Source organism: Atractosteus spatula, chromosome 27 (assembly GCF_055471065.1).
Source record: "Atractosteus spatula isolate fAtrSpa1 chromosome 27, fAtrSpa1.hap1, whole genome shotgun sequence".
NCBI lineage: Eukaryota > Metazoa > Chordata > Actinopteri > Semionotiformes > Lepisosteidae > Atractosteus > Atractosteus spatula.
Window position 1 is genome coordinate 10,045,092 of NC_142732.1, and position 20,282 is coordinate 10,065,373.

The 20,282-nt window shown below is 47.6% G+C and overlaps 1 protein-coding gene across 7 annotated transcripts; it reads left to right on the plus strand.

The window, feature by feature from the left end:
- The first annotated feature begins 163 nt into the window (after positions 1–163).
- On the plus strand, positions 164–19,318 carry LOC148814385 (multidrug and toxin extrusion protein 1-like). 7 transcript variants are annotated; one of them, XM_088907223.1, is made up of 17 exons: positions 164–506; positions 4,370–4,471; positions 5,013–5,081; positions 7,457–7,605; positions 8,236–8,278; positions 9,486–9,530; positions 9,623–9,720; positions 10,186–10,283; positions 11,078–11,191; positions 11,985–12,052; positions 12,857–12,965; positions 13,867–13,942; positions 15,207–15,276; positions 16,075–16,207; positions 16,583–16,677; positions 17,932–18,016; positions 18,488–19,318. In XM_088907223.1, exons 1-17 carry the CDS (start codon positions 324–326, stop codon positions 18,718–18,720), a joined length of 1,770 nt encoding a protein of 589 aa, XP_088763349.1. In that variant the 5' UTR covers positions 164–323; the 3' UTR covers positions 18,721–19,318. The 7 variants fall into 7 exon arrangements, with proteins under 7 accessions (XP_088763349.1, XP_088763353.1, XP_088763352.1 ...); XM_088907227.1 differs by lacking the exon at positions 17,932–18,016; XM_088907226.1 differs by lacking the exons at positions 11,985–12,052; positions 17,932–18,016.
- Positions 19,319–20,282: the final 964 nt, after the last annotated feature.

Here is a 20,282-nt window from a genome sequence, read left to right on the forward strand (position 1 = left end):
GCGAATTCCGAGTTTTTCTCCCTCCCGGCTTCGACAGCCCCACAGATGTCCAGCGGGACGGCTGCCAGAAACGAGCTTCGATTTCATAATACTGCGTCGAGGGCGGCGGGGTGGGGAGGTGTAAAATGACGTCAGGATCGGGGGGTCAGTGCTGGAGCTGTGACCCGCTGAAGAGAGCGGAGCCGGTGTAACCCACCCGCACTTACACCCGCGGCGATCAGCGGTGTGTGGGAGTGTTGTCAGAAGAGCCTTCCTGCTCTGCTCCGTAACCCACCTGCTCCCCCCGCTGTCCAGAGCGGTGCCCTCCCCCGAGCGCAGCGGAAATGGAAATGGACGGGATTCGGACCGGAGACTCAGCACCGCCGGTTCACCGCGACAGCGCACCCGGGGTGTCCGCCTCAAGCTGTTGCTCTGTCTTCACCGGCTGCCTCCGCCGCCTGCGACAGTGGATTCCCGTCAACTACAAGGACGAGCTGGTTCACATTTTAAGATTAGCCGGACCCGTGGTGAGACTGACCGCTCTGCGTGCATTTTTACTTTTAAAGTAAAGAGCTCAGTGCCCAAGCGATGACATTCCTAGACAGTATGTGTACCGAACTGCAGTATTGCAGTCTTCTTTAATGCTGATCCGATCCTACTAGAGGAAACATATCCCTTTAGCCGTCCGCACGTGGTAAATACGTCGAGATAGTATCCAGTTACTGCGAGTTTACTACGCTATTTTAAAACCGCACTCAGAGGCATCATCATGGTAAGAATAACGAACCTGTATTTAACCAGACAAGTCACATTTAGAACAGATTCTCATTTATAATGATCACCAGAAGACTCATGTTTACACCCGAGCGTGTTTCTTGAGCCGTCTAAAGTATGTAGTTCAACGGTTACAGCTCCACGCGGGATTCGAACCTACAACTTTATATATTTTATATTGTATATTGTATATTTCCATACACCCCATACCTCCCTATGGAAGCCCGTTTCGCCGGGTAGTAAAAAAAACGCGCTATGATATCTCAGAATTGCGACATTATATCTCGTAATTGCGACTTTATATCTCACATTTGCGACTTCGAAATAGCCCATATTTCATTGTCTGTCCTTTTGTTATTGTAATGGATTCGGGTTCTAGGGCTGGTGCCCTCGCCGCTCCCACCCTACTTCGTGCCTCCCTGCATGGGCTCGAACCCAGGTCTTGCCAGCTGAGCTAAAGAAGACCTTCTTTTTTAAGTAAAAAAAGGACATACAATGGAAATATGTAAAAAGTATAAGTTTCAGCTTTTATAATTGTGAATTCCTCTGGATGTGAAGTGTCTATTTCTGTATCTTATTTCATCTTCTGTCTCCGTTGTTGTATTTCTGGTGTTTAAATAAAAACTTTTTTTTAAAGCCCACCGTCCACTCTTCCATCCGGGTACTGTGGAAGCCTCACTGGCGGAAATGGGATTCTATAAAAATTAGTGTAATTAATTTGATTTTTATCAGGGCACTGTACAAGACAAGTCTTCAGACCTATAGATCCTATGATCCTGTACGATTCATGAATTTAATGTAACGGAACGGCCGACATACAGGTTGCACGATCTGGTTGCAGTGTGGTGACGGCACCGCCCTCCCCTGCGCATAACAGGGATGCTGGCCACCGGGGGGTAAAGAAAGTGTTCTTTAGCTCAGCTGGCAAGACCTGGGTTCGAGCCCATGCAGGGAGGCACGAAGTAGGGTGGGAGCGGCGAGGGCACAAGCCCTAGAACCCGAATCCATTACAATAACAAAAGGACAGGCAATGAAATATGGGCTATTTCGAAGTCGCAAATGTGAGATCTAAAGTCGCAATTACGAGGTATAAAGTGGTAATACTGAGTTTTTAAGTCGGAATTCTGAGTTACTAAGTCGCAATTCTGAGATACAAAGTCGGAATTCTGAGTTACTGTACAAAGTCGCAATTCTGAGTTACTAAATCGGAATTCTGAAATACTAAGTCGGACTTCTGAGTTACTAAGTCGCAATTCTGAGATACAAAGTCGGAATTCTGAGTTACTAAGTCGCAATTCTGAGATACAAAGTCGGAATTCTGAGTTACTAAGTCGGAATTCTGAGTTACTAAATCGCAATTCTGAGATACTAAGTCGCAATTCTGAGATACTGTACGAAGTCGCAATTCTGAGTTACTAAATCGGAATTCTGAGTTATTAAGTCGCAATTCTGAGTTACTAAGTCGCAATTCTGAGATACTAAATCGCAATTCTGAGATACTAAGTCGCAATTCTGAGATTCTAAGTCGGAATTCTGAGTTACTAAGTCGCAATTCTGAGTTACTAAGTCGCAAGTCTGAGATACCATAGCGCGGTTTTTTTTTACTCCCTGGCAGAAACGGGCTTCCATACTTCCATACCTTACCGCCACTCCACACTAGTAAAATCTACCCGTTTTCCAAGGAAAATCGCGGTTTCGATATCTTGTGAAGCGTCGTAGCTTGGGGACACGGAGTACCCGAGTGGTATATTATTAGAAATAACGGAAAATAAACGAGGGATTGAGTGGTTCTGGAGAGGCGTCGCCTACCGCGAGGTGTGTGGGATACGAGTCAAAATTTAAAATTCCCAAGAAAGTATTAAATATAATTTAATATTTGTATGAAATGTCATATTGCCTCTTTCACTGAAGACGTTTACAAGCTCCTACAGGATCCCAAGTGTCCGCGTATCAGGAGACGATGACTCTTGTATTAACGGTCACATAACGGACAAGAAAAGCGTCACACAAAATATTTAAAAAAAAACTGAATGAAAAACTGACGCAGCACGTCATAAATATCCTCTTCGGTCTTAGGTGGGGTATGGTTTGCCTGACACAACCTCTATGAACTCGGCCGCGAGGTATTGTTAATAAGAAATATAAACTTTGCGAGTTACAGCGGCGGTTGCGATGTGTGAGATAACCTCACAGGCATGAAGAACACCAGGTCGCCTTCTGCAGTTAACCCGTTTTCATCATTTTAAAACGACAGAGGTGACCAGCGGCTGTCCAGGCCAGCTCTCATTCTTCCTTGGCGTTCCAGCCCTTGGTGTGAGACTCGTTTTTTAAAAGCTTTAGTAACTGTAGGGGAGCACCGCAGAACTCCTGCCTCACAGGTCATGAGAGGTCCGTTCAATTGTGGAGCACATTCCATGTGGAGTTTGCATGTTCGCCCTGTCATCCCAAACACACACTGTCCAGGTCAACTGTCCTGTCTAAACTGCCCCCCCCCCTGACGTGTGTATGTTCCGCGATGGACTGCTGTCCTGTCCAGGATGTACCTTGCTTTGTGCCCACTGTCTGCCAGGTGAGGCCCTGACCCACAGAGACATGGAGCGGGCCTAAGCTTTTTTTGAAAATCAGGAGGATGTAGAAAATGCAGTAGCATTTCCAACCGGTATTTCTCAATCCTGTTTTAAAGTACTTCTGCCATGCAAATCTCTCCATTTAGTTTTTAAAGTAGAAGGCATGAACTGTGGCAAAGAAATGCTGTACTGAGGCATTTGCATGCCACTGTAACACCAGGGACTGGTCGTGACATTTGCATGCACTGTAAGGTATGTTCTCACACCACTAGGAATTCACTGGCTTGATGGGAACATGTTCTGTCCCTATTAACACCGCTCTCTGGAAACCAATACAATCGGACACTTGTTTGCAATACTACCCTCACCCCTGACACGTAAACAGTCACATTCAAAAATACAACATATGCTATAGAGGTCAAACATCACTAACGTTAATCAAACTCACTCGTTTCACTTTTCATCATTTGCTGTCTGTTAGTTCACAGCCTGTGTGGACGCTGAGTGGGATCTGTGTGTTAATCACTGTAGTTAAATCATGAAAACCTGAATGGCTTAAAACATTTTAATAAATTGACTTCTCAGGCTATTTTAAATTGGCACCGTCCTACATTACCTGAGAAACAAATAGCACTTACACTCAGATTATTCAATCTAACAACATATTGCCACTTATTCGCAGGGACTGATTAATTCCTGCTCTTTTCTTGGAACAAATCTGTTTTCTTTCTAAATTGGACTAAAACGCATCTTCTCTGAAAGGTATAGACGGCTACACTCACAGGGACTGCCTAGCCTGCTTTGAAGATGGGTAGACTGGGTTTGTTATGTGTAGATCACAATTTGGATTTCCAAAAGGCCTTTTTGGAATTCCTCGAACACGGGTTTTGTCACTGATGAACTCCCCAAAGGGAGGGTGATCCTTTCAGAAATCACTGTGGGGTTTCTGCTATTTCAGGAGAACTGTCTGAATCTCAAGACGCATGCCATTAGAAGTGCAGCAGAGTGGGCTTTCGCTGACGGTTTTCCATTCTTATGTTTTCTTCCAGATGATCTCTCAGCTCATGATTTTTCTCATCAGCTTCGTCAGCACGGTTTTCTGCGGCCATCTGGGGAAGACCGAGCTGGCTGGTGTGGCCCTGGCCATCGCGGTGAGTATTAACGCTGCACAGACGCGAGCAGTCCAGCAAGACCTAGTCCTTTCGTGCATTCACAGCGCGTTTTTGTGCTTTTTTTAACTAGGATAAAATAACAATTGATTCATTGCATTTCATCACAGAGCATCCCAAAGCTCTTTACATATGGGGGTGTCCCACTTCCCCAACGCTGAATTGCAGCCCCCCATGGGAGACCCCCAGTAGCCCCTCTGCACCAGCTGAGCAGGAGGAGGAGTAAGACTGTACAAGACCAGAGTGGACTGTAGCCAGGACGCCTCCTGTATGTTTCTCTCTTTCTCTCATGCACAATGCCAAGGGATCTACAGTGACCTCAACTCCAATGTCATCCCCGGGATGGAAAGCATGCAGAAGTGTTCCAGAGGGAGAGCTGACCAAGGAAGAGCTCATTTGACCTCTTATCAGCCTGCTTAGCGCACATTTCTAAGACACCTCATTCTGTTCTGCTAGCCACAGTGTTGTGACCACTGTGCACCGACTGCAAATATTTAATGTTTGCACGCTCCTTCTCTTTCAGGTCATAAATGTGATGGGAATCTCAATAGGAAGTGGATTAGCATCTGCCTGTGACACTTTAATATCTCAGGTAGGAGATGGTTTTAATCCTCTGACCTTTTCCAAGAAGTCAGACTTGTTTCTTCCGAGCTTCTGCTCCTTCTGATAAATCTTGGGGCACAGGAAGTGCCTTTCTCTTATGTGCACTGCTGAGAGATTGTGTTCCTGGTGGGGAGGGGGGTCTTATAGATTCAGAGGACCCCTGAGGCCTGAGGAGGAAATTCTCCTCTCCTGCCCATCAAGAGAGAACACATCACTCCAGTCCAGGCAGGGGGGTGTGAGAGGAAAGACACTTCGAGTGGGTTTCAGATGAGAGGAATCTTGCTTGTTGGCTGAGGAATCTGTACGGAAACGTACTGTCTGTACGTCTCTGTCTGTTTCGTGTTGTGGGCTTTTTGTATCCAGTGAGTCTTTTCAGCAATTGTTTATGATCGACAAGTGTTTGTGAACATTGGATCGAGAATCACTGACTGGGCCACAGGTGCCAATGACTCAACCACCATTGGCCGATTCACCGGGAATGATGAGATAGCCTACAGCGATGAGGTCAGGAACCTGGTGGAGTGGTGCCTTGACAGTCATCTCTCCCTCAACGTCAGGTAAAAACCAAAGAGCTGGTCATTGATTTCAGAAAGCAGGGTGCTGACCACACCTCTGTTCACATCAATGGGGCGGCTGTAGAGATGGTTAGCAGTTTCAAGTTCCTGGGTACCTTCATCACTAATGATCTAACGTGGTCCCAGCATGTAACTGGAGCTACAAAGAAGGCACAACAGCGCCTTAACTTCCTCAGACAGCTGAAACAATCTGGTGTGTCTTCAACGGTCCTTACCACATTTTACAGGTGTGCTATTGAGAGTGTGGGATCACAGTGTGGTTTGGCAGCAGCTCGTTGTTACAGGGGGTGATCAGGTCAGCCCAGTCCATCACTGGAGTACAGCTCCCCTCTATTTCAGACATTGTTACTGCTCGCTGTCTCAGGAAGGCTGGAAGTATCGTTAAGGATCATCCTGTTTTCTCAATTTTCTCCCTCCTCCCCTCTGGTAAGGGTTATAGGAGCATAAAGGCACGAACGTCCAGACTCAGAGAGAGTTTCTTCAGATTACTCAGATTACTGAACTCTACCCCTACCACTGGCTCACACTGATGTTTTTTTTCCCTCGTACTCTTTGGCTGACTTTTTTTAAAGCTTCTTGTTATTTAACTTGTTGTTGCTACTGCTGTTCTGTGTGGATGTTTTTGGTGATTCCTTTTAACATCTTTGTATTGGAGCACACATGCAAATAAGTATTTCATAACACTTGAAATGCTTATTTGCATGTAAGCCTGCAGCCATATCACCTGGTGACCCACTGGAGCTCAGCAGGTGTGAGCCTGGTCAGCACCTGGATGGGAGACCTCCTGGGAAAATCTAAGGCTGCTCCTGGAAGAGGTGTTAGTGGGGCCAATAGTCACGCTCACCCTGCAGGTCTGTGAGTGTCACGGATGTCGGAGAGGACGAACCGTGGAATGGCAGGAGAGCGAAAAAGACCCTATGCGTAGCGGCGAGACGGGGGCTAGCCCGGGCATGCCGTATAGAAACCTGTGCCCTCAGGTAGCGGACGTGGGGCGACCTGGTGCTTGGAGGGTTTCAGGACATCCGAACCTCAATGCTGAGCGAAGGAGCAGAGCAGAAGCAGGAAGTGAATAGGCTACACAACAAGACACACCAGAAAGACATGAATAATCACAGGGAACTAGGAACAGGAGAGAAGTAGAGCGCCCTCTAGGTGTACTGGGCGTGACAGTGAGGGTCCTAATGCCCCAGTATAGTGACGGGGACACTGTACTGTAAAAAGGCGCCATCCTTCGGATGAGACGTAAAACTGAGGTCCTGACTCTCTCTGGTCATTAAAAATCCCAGGGCGTTTGTCGAAAAGAGTAGGGGTGTTACCTGAGTGGAGCGTCCAGAAAAACACTATATAAGTGTAAGGAATTATTATTATTATTATTATTACTACTTGCGCATATGACAACTGAACTGAACTGAAGACAGGGGAGCACTGGCCACCCAGTCCCACCTTGAGCCCTGTGATTCCAGGACAGGCTCTGTCCTGCTGTGATCCTTACCAGGAAAAAGAACCGGGCTTTCGGATTATACATGGATGGATTCCCTGTGAGACAGCCCCGGCAATGGCTGGGGAACGTCTCAGTGTCCGACCCGCCCTGCTCTCGCTGTGAAGAAGTGGCACTTTTGCTTCGCTTTTCCTCTTAGTTTCTCTTGTGTCCCTTTTTGTATCCAGGAGGGTTACAGACCGAATGCCAATAAAAACAGATACTTAATCAACTTCAAACCAGACAGCACTTCATAACCCCCCCGCCTAATTCACTGCCCACCTATATTCTGTCGGCCTGCTTGCTCTGCAGACGTATGGCAGTGGGAACCTGAAGCGTGTGGGAGTCATCTTGCAGAGAGCGATCCTCATCTTGCTGCTGGCCTGCTGTCCCTGCTGGGCGCTCCTGATCAACACCGAGCCCATCCTGCTGGCCGTGAGGCAGCGGACCGAGGTGGCCAGGTCAGAGAGGGGGGGCATCTGCCCAGCTTCTGCTCACACTGCAGGAGACGAGACAGAGAAGCCCTGCACACTGTACACTGGCCGGACGGCTGAGAATGAGCACTCCTGACCACTCCTCAGACTCATCCAGGTTCACCGCAGTTCTCCTGTGTCAGTTGCATAAATACTTCTGAAGGAGTGGAGCAGAAAATGTGTTTACCTCCGCCCCCTGCCCCTGTCTGCCTGTTGAGACACTCCTACTGCCAGCCGTTACTTTCCTCAAGGGGGAAGAGCTTGAGACCTCTTTCTCTGGGATGCAGTCAGCAGCTGGAGCTGTGAATCTGGTGGCAGCCTCCCCAAGCAACAGCTCACAGTTTAAGACGCTCACGTTAAAGTAAAATTCAGACCGAAGTCTGAACGGCTTTCTTTTCAGGGAAGTGTATAGCCCCTGCTTCACTTTGGGGTCTTTATTTACCTTTGCCTAGACAGAATATTTAAATGGCATCTATTAATATGCGCGCACGCACACACTCCCCTCAGCTCATTCAATTCTAAGGAAGGTCTGTCCTTTTGTAACGCTGGAACGGAACAGACATTTCCAAATGTGTGTGGACCTGCTCCTCCAGCCCTCTGTTATTCTCTCTCCCTCAGGCTGTCGCAGCTCTACGTGAAGATATTTATGCCTGCTCTTCCGGTGAGTACAGAACCGATGAGCCTCTGTCTGGGAAGCAGACGAGCAGCACTACCGGGTTCCCACCAGAGAAACAGGGCTGGCTCTGCAGAACTGGCCTTTACGAACACAGCAAAGCCATTTCCAGACTTCTTACATCAGTTACGGAGACTTAGAGAAATTCTGAACTTTGGAAGCTGTCACGCCCCCTCTGCCCTTAAAAGATTGATCTCGAAGTCGGCTGCTGAAAGTCAACTTCAGTCCACAAAGAAAAAATAGTTCTAAAGACGTAGTTATTCTAATCTCATCATGGCCTTGTGAGACTCATGATAGTGCCCGGTTGTAAAAGTCTGTGTTGTAAAAGCAACAGCATTAAGCAGACAGAGAGACAGAACTCTCATGGTTTCAGCTTGACTGCTACTTGTAGCTGCTGAAGTTGAAATATTGAAAGATTGCCTGACTGAAGTAACAGTGCGATCCCTTGACACACAGGACATAGAAATGTAAGACAGGGTACAAACTAGTCCACTTAGGAGTCAGAAGCTAATTGATCCTTTATGAGGACGTTTCTTGGATAAAGCCAGGATACCTACAACAAAATGGCCGAGTAGCCTGTTCCATACTCCCACAAGCCTTGGTGTAAAGCCATTTCTCCTGTCTGTTTTTAAATCCACTTCCACAACATTTTCATTTGTGCCCCCTGGTTTGTATTTCACTGACTTGACTTTGTCCGTGCCCTGAAGAATTTTGCATGTTTATATCCAGTCTTCCCTGCTCAAGACTAAAAGGTCCAGCTGTGTCGGTGTCTCAGAGTAGTCCGTCCCCTCCAGGCCCGGAGTGCTCGGCTCTGGGCTGGTTCAGCGCGTGTGGAGCCTGGGAAGACGACTCATGAATAGGAAGATCAATGTACCTGTTCTCCTCCTCTGGGAGGGTCCACTTGCAACAGCTTTGACAGTCTTCAGTCCGACTGGGCAAAAAAGAGAAAAGCTCTAATTAAGACACTTAATTAAGACTCTGTACCTCCGGGAGTTCGTTTAAGAGCTCAGTCTACTCAGCTCAGCGGGAACTTCCTGCTTCCCAGGAAAACAAGGCAACTTCCATGTGTTTACCAGCTGTCTGGTGCTCCCGAAACCAGCAGGGGGATTCTAATTGAAAGGAACTGAAATATCTCAGTCAAGTCAGCAGTTTCTGTTCGGTTTCTTTACTGCGTGTCTTGGCTTGTTTCTCGTAGGCAGCGTTCCTGTATCAGCTGCAAGGCCGATACCTGCAGAATCAGGTACTGGCTTCTCACTATTTCTGCGTTCTCTGCGACCTCACGAAGTTTTACCTTCTACGTTTTTCGCTCTGAAATGTGTGTTTTCCCCGCAGGGTATCATCTTTCCCCAGGTTGTCACCGGGGCTCTGGGGAACATCTTAAATGCCCTCATTAACTACGTCTTTCTCTTTGTGCTGGAGCTGGGAGTGGCGTAAGTAGAGCTGCCCGTCAGTGGCACTGTGCTGGAGTGCCCCTTCTCCCTGCTGAACGTCCCTGCCTCTGTGTGCAACACAGAGGACAGTGCACACAGGGCAGGTACTGTACATCAAGCTAGCAAGGAGGCAGCAGTTGTTCAGCCTTTTAAATTGGTTGCACACAGTGTGCCTAATGTGGTGTTTATGTACTACTAACTACTATGTACTAAGTACTGCTAAGTACTAAGTAATGTGGTATTTAAATTGTGCCCTTGCAGCAGGCTCTGTGTGTACTGGGGGGGGGGGTGAAATTGGATGTTTCTGGGTCCTGAAAGATTGCCCACTATGAACAAAGACCAGGAATTGGTGTAAATGAAAAATACGTGGATTAAATGTAACAGCGCCATATACAGTATATAAGTGCACTGTATGTGCAGATAACAGGGCTACAGCAGCCTGAGCTGTGTTCTGGTTTATTGCAGCGGGTCGGCAGCAGCCAACACGATCTCCCAGTACTCGCTGGCAATCCTGCTGTACGCCTACATCCGCTGGAGGAAACTGCACCAGTCCACCTGGACAGGTGAGTCCCCCCAAACTCTCGCGCTGGACACTAGGCTGACTATACTCCCGGATGACTGGGAGAGACCTGGAGGAGACGTTCATGCATGGTGAAAGATCACCAGTCTTTCCCCTGCTGGAGGCTGTTTGGAGGCTGGTTGGAGCCATTCGGTCATCATGCCTGTGTGGTAGTTTGCCATTAATGGCTCTGAGGTGAAGAAACCATAGCTGGCTTCAACAACATGGCTGGGCATCTTGTTCCTCCTTTGTGCCACCTGCTCACGGTCTTAAATGCAGGTGCAAATAGTTTGTCACTTGTGTCCCCTGGTATGTGTTTTACTGTTCATGCTGAGTAAGTCCCCTGGGGGTCGTCTCTCTCCGTGCCCTTGAGGAATCTGGATACTTGTATCAGGTCCTCTTGTCATCTTGTCTGTTCTGGACTGAAAGGTTCTGGTTCTTACAACCAGACCAAGTGTCAAGTGTAGGACATTCCTTTAAACCCCAGAAAGCGCCTCTCTGGACTGATTGCAGATCAGCAATATCTTTTCTGTAACACAGTGACCACTCTCATATACAATATTCTAAATGAGGCCTTACTAGTGCATTGTACAATTTTTTAGTGCCATAAAATTCCTTGATTTAACCTCTACATGTTCAGCTATATATCCTAACATTTTGTTTGACTATTTTATTGTTTCCTAACTTTGTATCATGTAGCTTCTAGCTCACAGTAGGGGTAACTCAAAAGCCATGGAATGGGCAACTTCCTTCCTGTTTGTTTGCTGAGGTACCCTGGCTCTCTGTCTCCCCCTGCAGGCTGGTCCACAGAGTGCCTGCAGGAATGGGGCTCCTTTATCTGCCTGGCCATTCCCAGCATGCTTATGTTGTGCCTGGAGTGGTGGACCTACGAGATTGGAGGACTCTTGTGTGGTCAGTTTAAAAAAAAAAAAGTCTTGTAAGCCTACGTACTGTTCCTTCAGCTGGTGTTTGCTCATGAAATAGAAAGTGTTTTGTGTTTCATTTAACATTTTTACAGAACAAGGGGTGAGCAGGCATGCATGGTGTTGATGAACAGTGTCTGGTGGCGCTCATTCAGCTGAACCAGTGTACCCCACACTTCCTGTCTCTCCCTTTCATCTGTGCGCCAACTTTATATTCACTTACTGGGTGTCAGGGATCCGGAAGGTAGTTCTCCTGGGATCCTGTGCGTAGCCACGAATTCTGCGGGATGCAGAGGCAAACAATCCAAAATCGTAATCCAGAAGCAAGGTCAATAGGAGAAGCTAGAGATCAGTCAACCAGAAAGAGCCGAGGCAAACCGAGAAGACAATCCGAAAGGCGAAATCCGAGAGACTAGATCAAAAGGGAAATTCAACAAGACAAAAACGCGCACTAGAAAACTCTAAAGGAGGCTTTTCCAATCGTCAGCAAGGTTTGGTGTGTGATGGAACTTTAAATAGTGAAGGGAGAGGGACGTGGTTGGATAATTGGTCCAGGAGTGAGAATCTGTGGAATCTGGTGCCTGTGGGGATGTGATGGGTTGAGTTAGGAATGAGATCGTGAAACAGTGGGTTTGGGAATGTAATGGCGTTTGCGAGGGTGAGTGTGGGGCGTGACTCTGGGGCTGAATCTGCTGGGCGTCGGCCGGTCAGTCTCAGTGGGGCGACGTGCAGCCCCAGCCCGAGCGCCGGTGTCTTGACTCAGCGCTACTTCTCTCCTGCAGGGCTGGTGAGTGAAGTGGAACTGGGATCTCAGTCCGTCATCTATGAACTGGCCACCATTTCATACATGGTAAATGAATTTGGATCAGCGGTCACGATTTAACTATTAACAGACCTGTTTTGTCAAACTCTGAACGTGGAACCAAGGTCAAGCCCATTGACGATAACGGCCTCTTTACTTACTTTTAGCACGCTCTGGTGCAAAAGGACCCGGAGAGCAATTTCTCGTATCTTGCCCAAGTCTGCCAGTGATGGCGAATTCTTCACCCCTTCAGTTCCTGCAGATGAGGATTAGATTGTTTTTGTAATGGTTTACAAAGCTCTCCTCCCCAGTCCACGCAGTTAAGAGTTTCAGCTACAGCCGTAGCGTGACTGTTGTGCGTGTGTAACGCAAGCGTTCTTTCCGGACCCTATGCAGACGACACAATCCGGGGTAGAGTGAGGAAAACACGGGGGGAAAAGGCATGCGGGAAACGGGAATGAAAACAGGGGGGCGTGTCCATGGTGCGCTGGTGTTTGGGGGAGGTGTGGCCGAGGCAAACCGTCCAGAAATAAGTCCAAGGGGGAATCCGAGAGCAGACAGAGTCCAGAGCCGCAGTCCATCCGAGACGAAGACAAAAGGGGATTAAAAACAGGAACCGGGTCGGAACCGGCACAGGAACAGGAACTAAAAACTTGACGGGACCAGGCGCTCCAGGTCCCGGACTCTCCTGGTACAAGAACCAGTGCAGAGCCTGGAACAAAGTGAGTGTCTGGATTTTGTAGGACAGGGGGCAGGAAGCGGAGGCAGGTGCAGGGAATGAGTACTGAACAAGGAAGGGCTGGAGCCCTAAGAGGAGGGGATTATGATCGTGACAGTGTGGTTGTCGGTCAGTTCCCCCTAGGCTTCAGCGTGGCGGCCAGTGTCCGGGTGGGGAATGCCCTGGGAGCTGGAGACACACAACTGGCCAAGCTCTCTGGCAAAGTCTGCATGATCACCGCAGGTGAGTGACTGGGGGAGAGCGGGCTTGGGCGAGTCTGTATCGGCTCCGGACTGTGCAGAGGCGGGATTGTCTCTATCCTTGTCTTAGTGAGCCCAACTACCCCTGAGACAGCAGCGGCGAGGGCGCAGACCCCTGTGAACCCGAAAGCGCTACAGTATTTATCTCACCGCGGCGCTCGTAAATTCCAATCAAATTGCGAGGAACTCATTCTCTGATTTATTTAAGATGACTGCTTTTAAAAGCACCACATAAGAGGGAGGTTTTATATTTCCAAATCGTGGCTCCCTCTAGTTAGAAAGCGGGCAGGTACTGTATCAAGCGAGTGAGTGGGGGCCTGTACGATGTCTGCTTAATCTCACACCCACTTAAAGATTTAATACTTTAATAATAAAGATTTGATTTTTAAACAGTCCGTACACAGGTTTATCTTTTAGGAAAGGGAATCAAAGATATTAAAATAATTAGAAAATATTTTGGAATTATCCGTACTTGCACTTTGTTCAAACCAAAGTGCAAGAGATCCACTAGTTAAAAGTGAAGAAAAGAGGTGATCTAATGAAGAAACAGCACTAGGTGTGTGTGTGTGTGTGTGTGTGTGTGTGTGTGTGTGTGTGTGTGTGTGTGTGTGTGTGTGTGTGTGTGTGTGCTCATTGCAGTGTATTCGCAGACCGTTAGCAGCTAGAGTCTTTCTTATGAGAGCACCTTAGATCAGATTTTCATTTTGGCATCCAATGAATTGCATTTTGCATATTTTATCCTTGGAAAGGTTTTATGATGCTTGCAAAGCAGGCATCCATGACCGATCCCCACGTCAACACAGAAATTGCCAGGAATCCTTCTTCCGGGAATGCAGGTTTTACCAGTAGGGTCCCTCCCCCTGACCGCTGACCTTTCCTCGCAGTTGCGGTCTCGGTGATAGTAGCCGTCATCATCACAACTACGAAGGACGTGATCGCCTACATCTTCACCAACGACACGTGAGTCTCACGTGGAACGCGCCCCTGGAAAGAAATGTTACATAATCTATCACGTATAACAAGACACACGTTCTGAGTTTGTGACAGCTTGGCTCTTTCACGATAATGTTAAACTGCCCCGTGCCATTCTGTGAGCTACCCCCTTCTCTCTGTGTGGGTTTCTGCCACCCCCCCAGGGTTAAGCAAGAGCCCGCCTGTGAAACTCTGTGGACCTGTCGGTACTGTCTCAGTAGGATGTGGCTCTGGGGACAGGTTAATCGACATCAATGTCGGGTTTAATGAGTCATCTCATTGCTCCAGTCAGCGTATGAGAGAGACAGGAGAGGCTCTCCCTACAGTCTGTTTGGACAGATTCCAGAATGAAGAAAAACTGGATTCACTGATGTGAAATGACAAGTTATGTGCATGAATTGGCTTGGAATAAACAACAGGATAAAGGGGTTATAGGGGTGGCAAGGTAGCAGAGGGGTCAGCATTGCTGCCTCACAGTCATGGGGCCCTGGGTTCAATTCTGGACCTGGGGTGCTGTCTGCGGGGAGTTTGCATGTTCTCCCCATGTTTGAGTGGGTTTTTCTCCAGTTGTTCTGGTTTCCTCCCAGTCCAAAGACATGCTGGTCGGGTTATTCAGGGAAAACTGGCCCTGCTGTGTGTGCGTGCGTGTGTGTGTGTGTGTCTCTCTCTGCCCTGCAGTGGACTGCTGTGTAGCCTGCCTGGTGCCCCTGGCTTGCTGGGATAGGCTCCAGGTCCTGCAAAACCCGAATTGGAAGAAGTGGATAGAAAATAGAAGGATAGATCATAGGCCTAAGAGGAAACTTGAAAGCTGTTTTGCAAAAAAATACACGCTGAAGAGCCTGGAGAGCAGAGAGACACCATGGTCTTTCATTCCTCCACTCCAAATACAGAGGGCATTTTACTTGCTTAGACATAGCATGAACAGACTCCTTTTTTACCACCACCGTCATATTAGGGAAAAAGCCATATCTGGAATGGATATATCTTTGGATATTGCAGTCATCCCGAAAATTCACCTTTCAAATGTTCCTTAGCCTAAATAAAGACCCATCACTGCCCGAGTTACATGGGGTATTGCTTTCAACCGCGTCAGAAAACCAGTCTCTACAGTACACAACACCTCACGTCCGGCCGAGATGATTTCTCGTGAGATGTCCTCGGGGCTCTCGGTAAGCAGGCGGTGGGCTCCCGGCCAGGCCAGTCCGGTCTCAGGTCTCAGGTCTGAGGTCTGACGCTGTCTCTCTGCCCGCAGGGAGATTATAACCCGCGTCTCCCAGGTGATGGTTCTCTATGCGCCGTCCCACTTCTTCGACGCCATAGCGGTGAGAAATGAATTTTCAATGCCGTTTTGTTTTTAAAGGCTCTACAGAATTCTGAATTTTTGAAAAACAAAGCCTTTAGACATTTATAAGTTGAAATTCCACTGGAGAAATTGTGCTTTTACATATACTGTATATACATGCACAATACTGCTTATGACACCCTGTCCAAGAGGACATTAAAGCGCTGCTCCATTCTGCCTGTCATGAAGGAACTTTTACATGAAAACTCCAAGCTCTTCAGCTCTGAGGCTAACACTCCTCCTTGGACACTGAGCTGTCCACACTAGTGTTCTCGAGCTCCACTGTGTCTTCAGTGGAGCTCAGAATGACTGAAGTGGACTCAAGCACTTGTTTAATTAGAAGGACACAACATGCTTCCCAGATCTCTGCTCATTGTCCATTTAGGGCTGCATATCAAACAGGCCAGTGGGGCTGTTCAGGACCAAGGCTGGGCACAAGCGAGTCACAACACCACTGCAGGTTTCAGAGACACCTTTCAATTAACAAGGAGTGCGAGATGGAAAACCTAAACTCACATGCCGGTTAGGCTGCCTGTCTCTGGCTTAGAGCACACCGGCCTTGTACACAGACTGGCTGTCTTTAAACCAGCAGACACCCCGATCGATTTACTGACACACACTCTCAAGGCTTTAGTACCAAAGAGACTTTTTGAGCTCTATGGAACAAATCGTTTAAGGCAGGTCGAAAAAATGGGAAAACACTCCAGTCACAGTTCTCCTAGCAAAAGACTGTTTTCTGTCGATATGCGTTTTGTAACTGTCGGTGTCCTCTCTCCAGTGTGTGGCTGGAGGAGTCGTCAGGGGTACAGGGAAACAGAAGATGGGCGTGATCTGCAATCTGGTGGGGTATTACTTCATCGGGTTCCCCATTGGAGTCTCTTTGATGTTTGGGGTAAACATGGGAATTATAGGTAAGGATTCACTCGAGGATCAGTCACAAGCCAGACGGTCAAGAACTCTGTACAGCCACTCAGGACAGCACAAAGAATGCACCATACAGAATTGAAAGCACGCCATGCCATTCCGGGGATAGTGTTTGCAGTAAAACAGTACTTCACAAAATGTTCAATATTATCTAGTTTTGAGTGTGTTTTGCCATCTGATGACAGTGTGCACACATGCCACTGTGGTGTTGAGAACTTTCTGTAAGGCAAGCGTCTGTCTCTCTGTCATATTCGTCTTGGAATCTGGTCCTACTCTGTCTCTCTCTCAGACTATAAACCATCCCCCTCGGCTCCCGTGCTCTCCCTGAAAAGACACTCTCTTCTCTGCGGTTGTCTCACCAGGTCTGTGGACGGGCTTGTTGATATGTGTGGCGCTACAGTCCCTTTTCTTGATCCTCCTCCTCGTCAAGCTCGACTGGAAAGAAGCCACAGAAGAGGTGAGAGTCCGTACTGCCTCTCCCATCACGTCTCAAACTGCAGCCTCCCCCAATAAACTCCATTCCAGTATTTCAATGCAACCGGCTCCTTGGTTCTTTAACAGGTGATCGAGCAGGACCCCTAGTGTAACAGGGTTGCGCTAAAGTCCAGCAGTGGAACTGGGCTGGAAGGGCTGCAGTCTGAGAACACCTGTTTTTTTAGGTTTAAAACTCTGCAACAATTTGCAACAGGGCCTTGGGGGGAAAAAATAGCATTAACCTATCATTCATGGACTAAGTCTGTTTGGCATTGCTTAGTCTGCCAACTACGCCAAAATTGCTGTAACAGAAAGAATAAGGTTCTGGATCCCGAGATGAAGTTAAACAGATGAGTTTATTACATGCAAGAAACAACAAAACCGAAGTATTGTTCAAAATGCCGGTACAAACTCAGTTTATATAGGGTTTTCCTGCCACTTCTGACTTCGCTCTGTTCTATGGTAATGGGGAGAGGTCACGGTGTTTGGACAGTTTACAGCCTTTTGGCCAAATGGTCAGGGTTTTAGATTACCTTCCCTCTGGGATCTGGAATCCTTATCAGTTCTCCCTTTCCTGCCATAAACTCTAGCCTGTTGCTTCGAAAGAAGTCAGTTAACCCCTCTTCACATCTTGTGTCTTTCTTCATTCCCCCCTTATAAAATATGGCATACGTCAGTGCTGCCTATTTTTTACACATACAATGTCAGGGCAGATCTTTCCTTTCTAGGTGTACAGGCATGCATTGCCATGACATTGTGCGTTCCACGCTTCCAACAAGATGTGATTCATGTCTTTGTACAAGTGATAGTTACAATTAGACATATTAACAATCCTAATCCTACAAATCAGAAACCAAAAATGACAACAGATGCAGTACACCATGTGACTGACACTTACAAAAGGAAGAAGCCCGTGACAAGTTGTCACTGAGATTCCTCCTCTTTTCCTACGTTTGCAGGTGGAATGTGAATTTACAGACTGTGTGGGGTTAACATCATAGTAATCAGCACCTAATGAATTGGCAACATGAACTGGGCAGAGAGGGCTGAGTTAGATCATGCGTCCACAGTCAGCTGAGGTTTACATGTGCCGTTCACTCCGAAGTGGAGCGAAACGATTTAGTCTGCGTTGTTCCGGTGAGAAGTGTGGTTGTAGGAGGGCTCTGGTCTGCCATAAATGAATTTGAACTCTATGTGCCAGTGACACAGGAGTAATGGGGCAGGTGTTTTCTTCCAGGCGCTGGTTAGAGCTGGGGTACAGAGCAGCACCCCCACAGAGGAGAGCAAAATCCAGGCCAACGCTATCAAGAGCTGCTCTTATGGTAACCCTGAACGCTGGCATGTGCCATAGTCCCGTGTGCACAAAACTGTCCCAGGTGCAGTTCTAGGTCTGCTCTCAGATTTAAATGAAGTGTGAACTTCTTTAAATTAACGTTTTCACACACGTGTAGTGCAGGTCTTGTTTTTGATCAGTAAGCTCCTCCAATCGTGCTCATTTAAGAAATACAAAGAACGTAAAGGAAGTGTAAGACTCGTTTTAATTATTATGAGAATGATGTTGTCCATAGTGTCCGGCCAGAAGCAGGGCACTGGCCAGTATCTCCAGAGTCTGGGATACTCCAGCTATAAATTGGCCATTGCCAATTCAGAATCAGTATTTGCTTCAGATTGTTTTCATGACTGTATTTGTTGTGGATTTGCCTGTGTCACACGGCGGAGTGTGTGTGCAGCCTGAGCTGGATCCAGCTGCGGTTCGACGGGAGTCTCACCTCAGCGCCCGTCTGTGTGTTCAGACTCCGTGCAGGAGACGCCGCTGGAGGACATCAGCCGAGGGGAGGGCCACACTGATGTGGAAGTCCTGGACGAGGGTGGTGGCCCTGGGGGCGGCGGCAGCAGCAGGACGGTGGGGAAGGTCCTGCCCTTCCGCTCGCTGGTCCTGCGCCGCAGCCTAACCCTCTGCGCCGCGCTCTTTATCCTGGCGGCCGGAGTCATCATCAACCTCGTCCTGACCAACATCCTCGGCTGACTTGGGAAACAGCCGCGCAGTGGGACACCCCCGGCCGAAATTCCGGCAGCTTGTCCCACCGGACCTGGAAGGGGGTCGCGCTCTGAGAGCTGAGTGCCCCCAGGCCTTTGGAATCGCCAGTGTCCACAGCAACACTGTCACGTTGCCTGCAGACGTGAGGGAGAGCCTGCGGAACGGCCACTCCACTGAAAGCAACAGGCATCAAACAGACAGTTATTCTGACATTAGACCGGACTTTCCGCATACCTGCATTTTGGAAAACACTCAATAACATCAAAACTTGCTTAAAATTTTTGCTGCAATAGGTTTAAGATATTTTTAGTTGCGCTGAACAAGAAAACAAAATCAAACCTTTTCTGGCTAGTCTGATTACAAGAGACGTATTGTGGCTTACACAGAGGGTCACATACTCCATGAGCCTCACAAGGATCTTTAGAAGAAGACATTGCTGCTTGTATCCAGCAAAGTGGTTATCATAAAAGTGGATTTATGACTTTGCAAAAGCTGTTTTGTATGTCTTGGCAAACACTTTTTTTTCTTTAAAAATTTAAATGTTCAAAAATGAACTGTATTTAAATACATTCTTTTTGTCTCCTAATGCTCTGTCTTCTACCTTATCGAGCTGTTTTGACCTTAAAAGCACGTCTAAATACAACACAAAACACCAAGAAAAACTAATGCACAGTGTTACAGTATATGAACCACCAGTGAGCTACTGACAGCAGGTCTTTTGTGCCTGCTTCATTAGCGACCTCTAGTGGTGGTCCGGCGGCAGTCCCCGTCCACATGGTCAAGGTGACAATTCCATTCGAACCAGGAACAAGGGTCTGCGTACAAATGCCTCCGAAATTGAACAAAAACACAGAGACAGATGGGAAGAGTATCTTGGAAGAGATGAAAGAAAATAGCAATAGTAACTTTTATCATGTATAAAGGTCATGATAAAAAAACAAAACTAAGCATCCCCCCCCAAAAAACTGCATGACAAAATATGCTCTATCTGTAAGCATCACCCAGTTAAAGTCTGCAGCCAAACCACATATTTCAAGCATCCAAGCACAACATCCCAGATTCCCTGAATGGCGTGCAGAAGCGCAGAAAGTTTTAATCACTCGGAACGGCGGTATTTAAGAAGTCACATCGAGCATCCCCCTTCCCAACCCTGAACTGATTATCTGGTGACGGCTCTGCTCCAGCCTGGACTGTCCCAGCAAGCTGCAGCAAACATGTCACACACGCGCCAATCATGACGTCACCGACAGGGCCCGGTCAGGACAGTCATGTGCACCGACAGCAGCACAGGACACATGGAGCTTCACAGTCTCAGTGAGAGCCAGAGCACACCAGTGCTGATGGAGGCCATATGACCTGCAGAGTTTTTTTTAAATTTAGTATTTGAAAATATATTATATAGATAAATTATACAGTATATTGATCTTTACTCCCAGTACATATCTTAACACTCAGTTATCTTATCCTCCTTATGTCTGGTGTAGGTACAGTTACAGAGTTGCACAGACATCTGGTAAGAAAATTAACGTAAATAATTTGTTATTGGACAC

Excerpts from the sequence above, each read along its gene's own strand:
- LOC148814385 (XM_088907223.1), top strand. The coding sequence starts at position 324 with ATGGAAATGGACGGGATTCGGACCGGAGACTCAGCACCGCCGGTTCAC. Across the intron at positions 5,082-7,456 it reads GTGACACTTTAATATCTCAG|ACGTATGGCAGTGGGAACCT; the intron begins GTAGGAGATGGT and ends CTTGCTCTGCAG. Across the intron at positions 9,721-10,185 it reads GTGCTGGAGCTGGGAGTGGC|CGGGTCGGCAGCAGCCAACA; the intron begins GTAAGTAGAGCT and ends GGTTTATTGCAG.